The sequence below is a fragment of the Macaca fascicularis genome, chromosome 11 (genome assembly GCF_037993035.2).
Source record: "Macaca fascicularis isolate 582-1 chromosome 11, T2T-MFA8v1.1".
NCBI classification, from domain to species: domain Eukaryota; kingdom Metazoa; phylum Chordata; class Mammalia; order Primates; family Cercopithecidae; genus Macaca; species Macaca fascicularis.
Window position 1 is genome coordinate 15,860,615 of NC_088385.1, and position 9,417 is coordinate 15,870,031.

The 9,417-nt window shown below is 44.1% G+C and overlaps 1 protein-coding gene across 2 annotated transcripts in view; it reads left to right on the forward strand.

Moving 5' to 3' along the window:
* FAM234B (family with sequence similarity 234 member B) overlaps positions 1-8,377 on the forward strand; it is a 36,588-nt gene extending 28,211 nt beyond the window's left edge. For both annotated transcript variants that reach the window (XM_074006301.1, XM_005570195.4), the window contains exons 11-13: positions 3,118-3,235; positions 4,750-4,970; positions 5,576-8,377. In XM_074006301.1, coding sequence (XP_073862402.1) covers positions 3,118-3,235; positions 4,750-4,970; positions 5,576-5,581 — 345 coding nt within the window. In that variant the 3' untranslated portion in view covers positions 5,582-8,377. The remainder of the gene's footprint in view (positions 1-3,117; positions 3,236-4,749; positions 4,971-5,575) is intronic.
* Positions 8,378-9,417: the final 1,040 nt, after the last annotated feature.

Below are 9,417 nucleotides of genomic sequence, written 5' to 3' on the forward strand. Positions count from 1 at the left end.
AAGATCAGGAAACTAAAGAAAGTCACAATGAGCTAACTCAGAACTATAAGGTGGATGCCTCATGATTTCCCATTGAAACTCACAAAATTGCTCTTGTTTGATGAGAGGAATGAGTAGGAACATTGTTGTGGTGGAGAAGAACTCTCTGGGGAAGCTTTCCCAGGTGCTTTTCTGCTAAAGCTTTGGCTTTCTCAAACGCTCTGATTTTAAGCAGATGTTATCATTCTTTTTTTTTTTTTTTCTCCTTTTTGTGGAGAATGGGGTCTCATGATTTTGCCCAGGCAGGCCTCGAACTCCTGGGCTCAAGCTATCCTCCTGCCTCTGCCTCCCTAAGAGCTGGGATTGCAGGCGTGAGCCACCACACCTGGCCAATGTTATCATTCTTTAGCCCTAAAGTCAACAAGCAAAATGCCTTGGGCATCCCCCCAAAATACTGCCATGACTTTTGCTGTTGACCTTTCCACTTTTCTTTGACTGGACCACTTCCACCTCTTGTAGTCATTGTGCTTTGCCTTCAGGAGCACACTGGTAAAGCCATGTTTCATCTCCTGCTACAGATCTTCAAAGAAATGCTTCCAGGATCTTGATCCCACTTTTTAAAAATTTCCATTGAAAGCCCTGCTTTTGTCTGCAGCTAATATGGGCCAACAGTTTTGCCACCCGCCCAGTGGAAAGTTTGCTCAACTTTAATTTTTCAACCAGAATTATGTAAGCTGAACCAGTTGAAGTGTCTTCAGTGATGGCTATTGTTTGTGCTATTAATCATTGGTTCTCTTCAATTAGGGCATGAACAAGATGAATTTTTTCCTCACAAATTGATAAGGATGGTCTGCTATTGTGGGCTTAATCTCCAACATCATTTTTTCCCTCGTTAAAATGAGCTATCCACGTCTAAGCTGCTGATTTCTCTGGGGCATCGTCATCATACATTTTTCAGAAGGCATCAATGATTTCACCATTCTTCCACCCAAAATTCACCATAAATTTGATGCATGTTCTTGCTTCAACCTTTTGGCAGAATTCGAGTTACTTTGATAGAGGCTCTTTTCAAACTGATATCTTACCCTTCTTGGTGCCTCAGACTAGCTCCTGTTCAGGTATGTTATAACAACTTAGTATGAGTTTATTTTGGTGCAAAAATAATTTTGAAGTCCTTGCGTAGTTTTTTCATAATCTGCATTTCCATGAACTTTTCGAAGACCCCTAGTATAATAAAATGAGGGTATTGGACAAGATAAGTCTCAAATGTAGTCTTCTATAAATAAAGCGCCATGTTACAAATGCTTTAATAGAGGTACAAGTAATAAGTTTACATGGAAGCACAAAAGAAAGGAGATATTAATTTTGCCTAGGGTAATAAGGGAGCTTTTCCTCAAAGAGGGGGCCCAGGTGGGCACATAAGGATAAGTGTTTTAAAGTGTGGAGATGGGGTAGAGAGGGTGGTTAGGCAGTCTAAGGGGCAAATAAGATTGGCAACGGTTAGGCAGAGTAGGGTGAAGCATGGATTGAGGGTGATGATCAAACATTTGTGCAGCATGGGGTGGGCAGGTGAGTCATTGCAGTTTAGTCTGGAAAAGGCATATTTTGGTTAAATGGTGTAAGACTGCTTTTCATGCTAAGGAATTTGTGTTCATTTTGTAGGCAGTGAGGAAGGTGTTTGGTTGTTTTCTTCTCATGTTAGCTGAGCCAGAGATCTGTCCCGTTGTACCTGGGATCCTAAGGGTGTGTGGAAAATGCCCTCTTCTGCTTTGTGGGCATGTGGTGAGAGTGAGGTTGCAAGCTTCCTGCTCACACTTCTCCTCACCTGGGGACTTCTTCCCATGTAGCCATATGGAAGCAGGGGTAATATTCATCCCTCAGAGCTTCCATTTCCTCTACTGCAGGAGGCCCAAGGTAGTCCCAGGGGAGGAGAGGCACTTGGGAAGTTCTGGAGAGCAGCCACTTACTAACCCACATGGGTGTACTTCTGTGCTTTAACAACTGCATAGCTGCACACTCATGTACCTGCCAAGTCTCAAGTCCCATCCCCCCAATAGAACTCATACTGATGAAGATAGTCCCAATGTGCATTTTTTCTGCTGTAGAGAGTTTGAAGACTGACACTCAGACCTTGGAACTTTTGTTTTATAATTGATGATTTGCCTCTGTCTGGTCAACATTCCATTCATTTCAGGAATGGATAAGATTTTTGTAATTTTTAGCCCGATGCTTGCAATTGGCTTTGACACCAGTGAAAGGAAATACCTTTGGCTTACTGTGTTTTCATAAATAGATTTCATCTCCACAGAGCCCCATCTGCTGCAAGGGATCAACCAGTGTTCTAGTACTTCCATGAGCAGAAGACTGGGAAGTCTCCATGTCAGATTCCTCTCTTGGGGCCTGCACATTGCCTCTTTCTTTCTTTCTTTCCCTTCCTTCCTTCTTCCCTCCCCTCCCCTCCCCTCCCCTCCCCTCCCCTCCCCTCTTCTTTCCTTCTTCTTTCCTTCTTTCCTTCTCTTCCTTCTCTTCCTTCCCTTCCTTCCCTCCCTGCCTTCCTTCCTTTCCTTTCTTTCCCTTTTTTGCAACAGAGTCTCTCTCTGTCACCCAGGCTGGAGTGCAGTGGTGCGATCTTGGCTCACTGCAACCTCTGCCTCCCGGGTTCAAGTGATTCTCCTGCCTCAGCCTCCCAAGTAGCTGGGGCTACAGGCACATGCCACCATGCCCAGCATTTTTTTTTTTTGTATTTTTAGTAGACACAGAGTTTCTCCATGTTGGCCAGGCTGGTCTCGAACTCCTGACCTCAGGTGATATGCCCACCTCAGCCTCCCAAAGTGCTGGGATTATAGGCGTGAGCCACTGTGCTTGGCCTGCCTGCCTTTTTTTTCTTACAAGGGAGAAAGCATTTTCCAGCTGTAGATAGTGGTTTGAAAGAGTTAGTGATTAGTATTTTGAGCTCTTTGAAATATGTCTCTTATACAGGGGAGTTTCTTTCAAACACATTCTTGTAGTTAGGATTAGGCATTAGCATCTGAGAGGAATGAGGAATCACCATTTTCTACTCTGCCTTTTCACCTGCGGACTGTCATGTGTGGGAATGTAGAGTTACCTTTGCTCTTCCTTTTTGCGGTTCATTGTCAGGATATCATCCTAGGAACTGAGCCGCCCAGCCTTCACCACCTTTACCTCCTGCATCCTGCGTTCCCCTCCATCCTTCTGGATCTGGCCAACACCACCGGCACAGTGACGGCTTCAGAGGGTGAGTCCCGGTGCCAGCGGGAGTCTGTGTACACAGATGGTGGGAGAGTAGGTGCTGGCTGCGTGTGATAAGACCATTGCCCCACCCAGGGAAGGATGTGTGCTTCTCAGTCGACAGCAGGGCACTTTCCCTGGTGTCCCGGGTGCCTCGGGCTTTTCTGGAATGCTCCTTTGGGTGGAAGCCTTGGGCTCACAGGGTGAGAACCCATATGCTCTGAATGTGGAGGTGAAAGTGCGTCCCATTCCAAAGAGTGTGTAAGGTGTGATTCATCCAGCCACTCCTTCAGCAGACATTTAATGAACATCAACTGTATGCCAGGCACTGTGCCAGCTGCTGGGACTACAAATAAAACTAGTTCCTTGACCCACTCAGAGATTAGGATTTGGAATTAACTGGGGAGGACATGATGGAGATAGAATGTGTTTTGCCAGGGCACTGATTTAGAAAACCTTTTTTTGCATATAACTATGCACCTTGCATAGAAATCAGAGAAAGAAGAAAAATCAAAGGCAGAAAGAAAAATTGGCCATAATCTGGCCACTTATAACCACGATTAACATTTTGGAAGTGTTCTTCTGCTTTACGTATCTGTCTAAATAACATTGTAAATAAAATGGGACACTATATGGGAGACTCTCAACTCAGAAAACCAAAACATTGGGATCGCAGCCTGTGCTGCTGCTAGTCTAGGTTGTCTGGAGATCTTCTCGGCGATTCCTTCCCTCATGGAATCTGCTGTTCCTGTTGGGGGGTCAGGGGGTGCAGGAGTGGAAGAGGACTAGATGGCCACAGCTCCTTTCTTTCTTTCCACATTCTCTTGCTACTTATGGACTTGGCTGTCTACTTACCAACTCATTGGCCTTGGGCTGCAGGTGGCGTTTGTAGCCCTCTCGATTTATTGGGATACATGGGGAAGAACAGAGCTTACCTGGAACTTGCAGGCACACCTGTCCACTGGTTGGGGGGTGGGGGCAGGGAGGTGTGAGCTTGGAAAATCCTGTGATTAGATCTGAGTGAGCTGTTTTTTCAACAGGAGCATAAAATATTCAGTGAACATCAAATAATGGTAATTAAGACTCTTGACACCATTTTTATTACAATTTGTATTTTAAAGATGAGGCAAAATAAACGCTGGCGAGGTAAATCGCTTCTGTGACTGCGCACTGACAGTCTGGGAATTCTCAGGCTCCCTAGCATTTCGGGCTCTCTTTTCTACTGAATTCTCACCACAAGGGGCACATTCTCTCTGTTCCTGAGTTGGGTTTTTTGGAAATAGCTTCAGAGGAGTAAAGGCGCAAAGACAAGGAAGAATGTGCTGCTTTACTGGCATCCAGTCCTTCCCCAGTTTGCACTCGTGGGCTAGCTCGCTGCCTTCTGTTTATTCAGTGCTCAGGGCTCAGGACATTTCCTGTGTGAACTAATGAGTAAATAAATGTATTGTTGAACCAAACCCCTCTTCTGTTAGTAGACAGTATGTGTCCATGTTAACTGCTCTTGTTTTTGTCCTTCCTCAGTTGGAATTAACGACCTCTGGAAAGATGCCTTTTATGTTACCAGGACAACAGGTCCAAGCTCCGAAGGCCATCCAGCAGCCCTGGTGGTCAGCAAGCTTAGTCTACGGTGGGCACTAATGGAGGGCCAGATGGCTCAGCTACAGGAGTCTACCCCCAAAATTGGCCGTGGGGAGCTGCGAAGATTTCTCTCTAGGATAAAGTTTGTCGAAGCTCCCTACGAGGTGAGTGGCTGCTGAAATATTGTTCCTCTTGAGGGTTTAGGACAAATACTACCAATTCCAGCTTTGTCCTTTAGAAAGTGGCAGAATGGGGAACTTTCTTGAGTAGATGTGTATCAAGACAGTTGTTTTGGACCAACACTATTTCCTATCTGACCATGAAGAAATGATTCTCAGTTGTTTTCAGCTGGAAATAATAGCATCTACCTTAGGGGACATTTGACAATGTGGGGTCGTAGTTTTTATCGTCCCAATGACTGACAGGGGTGGCTACGACTGATATTTTCTGGGTTGGGGCTAGTGATGCTAACATCATGCAGGGCTTGTAGCAGTTACAAACTACAAAGAGTCATCTTGCTTAAAATGCTAATGTTCCCTCCCCACCCCCACTCCCAAGAAATATTATAGTCTAGTTCAAAGTTCAAAAGCTTATCATGGAAAATAACAAAGTTTCTGGGCCTTTCTGGAAGGAGGAGATGTTTACAGACTATTGGGGCTAAAGAAAAGGTCAGGAAAATAGTTGAATATTCTGACCTTTAGTTTTCCTGCTTTTCTTTGAACATCTCTACCATGAAAAACAATAGTCACTGATAACTCTTTTTCCATAGATCTAATCTGATGGAATCTTCAGTTGCAGAAGAAATGAACAGAGTGGATGCCCTCTCTACTCTCCTGTCACTGTAAAATCAGTTCTATGGAGAGAAGACTTCATCCTCATTTACCGCCTCCCTGATGGTTGTAAAGGCTTGGGAAGGCATGTTGGAGTCTTTGACGGCAGCATGTTCTATTTGGCTGGGGTGTCTTACCTACATTTTCAGTCCCTGCATTAACTCCCTCTAGGAACTCTGCGTGGATCGTTTGGAAATGTGACTCTCTTAAGTATTTTATTTTTTTGGTATGTCTAATTTATGAAGTCTTGCTGGGAAAGCCAGTGAAGTCTATGACTAGGAAACATTTTGTTGTACATTATGCTGTGTGTGTGTATTTTCTAATGTTGTGGTGAAGTTATTTTCCAGGTATGTCCTAAGTTTCAGGGATCCAGTTTCCTGTCCTTCTGAAATATATCTGGTTTGTTTGGTCATTTTGAGACTTCCAGATCCCCTACCTCTGATTTTGAGGGCCACTTATTTCTCTCCTTATTCTTTCCACCTGTACCTTGGCTACTTCCAAATTGTAGACAGAGTGCGAAAGATTTATAGTGGAAGACAGAGTTAGCTATCCAAGTATTTTCATCTCTTTTGTTTTATATCTTATTTCCTTAGATTTTCCATCCATGTCTATCAAGTGACCACAAGAATAACCATATTCCTATCACAAGGGGAGCAAGAGGATGTAGTCTGAGTGACCCATCTCTGACCAAGTCCACATGTTGTGTTATATGTGGCTCTGATGGTTCTGCCAGTCATGATCTTTTTTTCTGTGGCGACCTCAGAAGTGTATGTTTGCATGCTGTCTTCAACTTAGAGGAGAACTGGAAGTCAGGAGCCTTTGATGTCCTTATCCTGCTCTATCTCTTCTCTGCATCTTTTTCTATAGGGCATCCTCCTTAGCTCCCCTCACTCTGCTTTCTCTTCTATTCAGGGATATGTTTCTGGACTTTTGCTTCTGCTACTTGAGTCCAGGATGCAACCATTTTGTCCTGCATCTCTCCTTTCCTATAGAGCCTTTGAAGCTTTGTATTTTGGGAAAATTCTTCTGTAAATACTCTAAAATGGTTAAGTTATTTAGAATGATCTCCAGTGCTTACTCCTCCTTTCTTCTGTATCAATCTGCTGCTTCAATTAAGTTCTTCTTTAAACTTTTAGGTCATTGTTTATATAGCAGAAAATTCAACATTGGCAGATGGAAAACTGCTTCTTGAATAACCTTGATAGGTCTTCCCTGAGTGCAACTCAGGTTCTCTCTTTACCTGGGCTTGTATCTTTTTTTTTTGAGACAGAGTTTTGCTCTTGTTGCCCAGGCTGGAGTGCAATGGCACGATCTCGGCTCACTGCAACCTCTGCCTCCTGGGTTCAAGTGATTCTCCAGCCTCAGCCTCCCAGGTAGCTGGGACTACAGGTGCCTGCCACCGCACCTGGCTAATTTTTTTTTTTTTTTTGTATTTTTAGTAGACATGGGGTTTCACCATGTTGGCCAGGCTGGTCATGAACTCCTGACCTCAGATGATCCACCTGCCCCTGCCTCCCAAAATGCTGGGATTATAGGCATGAGCCACTGTGCCTGTCTGGGCTTGTATCTTTTAGCTTGTATTAGTAAAAGGATTGTAGAAAATTATGAAGTCCAGATTTAAAGGGATCTCTGTTAATTACCCACTGACAGGCATTATGACGTAACAGGAGGTTGGTAGCAGTAGATCCAAGCAGGCATGTTGCCTGGCTTCAGATTGGCCTTCTCAGGTTTCTGGGTGCCTCTGCCTTAAGATCCTGAAGGCAAATTTGGTTTCAACAGTTTGGAAGTCTTCTGTGGGTCCAGCTTGACTTTGGGGGATTAAGAAGATACTCCCAGAGTATGGAAATGATTCCAGATAATTTCTGGGATTTGAATCTACTTGAGTATAAGGGCCTGGGACCTACTTTGGTTTAGTATAGAATTTGAAGGATTAATTTATAGGCAGCTGAACACCCAAAACTTGGGTGGTGGTCCTGTGGTCTGACTGAGCTGTCCAGGCATCACCTGGTTCTCTGTCATGTTAAAGCTTTCTGGGAAGCCAGCCACTCTATGCGGCAGTGAAACATGAAGTTGTTAATGAGGACCTGTTTTGGTGGGATTGTTTGGGGAGAGGACTGTGTTGATGCAGGGCAAATCCCAGAACGAGATGAGAGGAAGCTAGAAAAACTTAATGTCTCTGAATTCTTCATGATGTATTTGCAAACTAACCTAACATAGATTCTTTGGACTATGAGTTTGAATCTCTCCTTGCGAAACAACGTTATACGCTTAGTTTTCTTCTTCCTCTTGCAGCCGGCACAGAAAGGTGTAAGTGGTGGCTGAAAATTGAGGAAGCTTCATCTGACCAATGTGGGTGCTGGTTTCTTGTGAAATGTGTCCCTAAACCTCCTTCTCCTTGCAGGCAGCCACCCACCCAGGTGTCTAAGATAGGAAATGCTCCTTTCTTTCTCTAATCCCATCGTGGGGTTGCCAGCAAAGCCAATATGACCACTACTGAGAAATAGTAATGACTTCTGCAAATGCAAGGGTCTTCCCCTCCTCTGTCCCTTAAGTACCCTCCCTTTTCCTTAGACCCCGTTTTTGCCATCCCCCAAATGTTGTGGTATGGTGAAACTAATCCCCTGAATGTGAATTGCTATCCTTATTGCCCTTATTAGAGAAGAGCCAGCTGGTATATTGTCAGGAAGCACTATTTAAAATGTGAACTGTTACAGAGTAAATAAATAAATACTCTAAGGGAATATACTTGTGTGCCATTCTCATTTGTCTGAGTCATCAAGGATGGTTTGTTTCCCCATATGGAAAAGAGAATGGGCAAGTAGATGGGTGGCATTCTTTTTTTTTTTTTTTTTTTTTTTTTTAATTTAAGTTCTAGGGTACATGTGCACAATGTGCAGGTTTGTTACGTATGTATACATGTGCCATGTTGGTGTGCTGCACCCATTAACTCATCATTTACATTAAGTATATCTCCTAATGCTATCCCTTCCCGCTTCCCCACCCCACGACAGGCCCCAGTGTGTGATGATCCCCTTCCTGTGTCCAAGTGATCTCATTGTTCAATTCCCACCTATGAGTGAGAACATGCAGTGTTTGTTTTTCTGTTCTTGCGATAGTTTGCTGAGAATGATGGTTTCCAGCTGCATCCATGTCCCTACAAAGGACAAGAACTCATCCTTTTTTATGGCTGCATAGTATTCCATGGTGTATATGTGCCACATTTTCTTAATCCAGTCTATCACTGATGGACATTTGGGTTGGTTCCAAGTCTTTGCTATTGTGAATAGTGCTGCAGTAAACATACATGTGCATGTGTCTTTATAGCAGCATGATTTATAATCCTTTGGGTATATCCCGAGTAACGGGATGACTGGGTCAAATGGTATTTCTAGTTCTAGATCCTTGAGGAATCGGATGGGTGGCATTCTTTATGGAGGAAATAATAGAGTATATTTCTCAGAAGGGATGAAAAGGTGGGATCCAGAGAGGAGCCTGTGCCCCCTTGTTCACTGGCAAGTCCCTGGTATGACTGTCTAGAAGGGAACCACAGTCCCATCTGAATAGCCTTGGTGGGCTATTTCTAGAAGTGACCCTGCCCCTGTGTGCTGTTGGCGCCTTCTCATGTTAAACCACTCTCCTAAGGGCTCCTGGGACAATGTTTCATAACACTTTTACTGGGTAGGTGCAGGACACTGTCTCAGGCAGTGTGGAGGACCTCTGTGCTACATGGCAAAGCACTCAGGGGTGCTTCTGTCTTCCCATCTGTGACTTCCAGAACAAT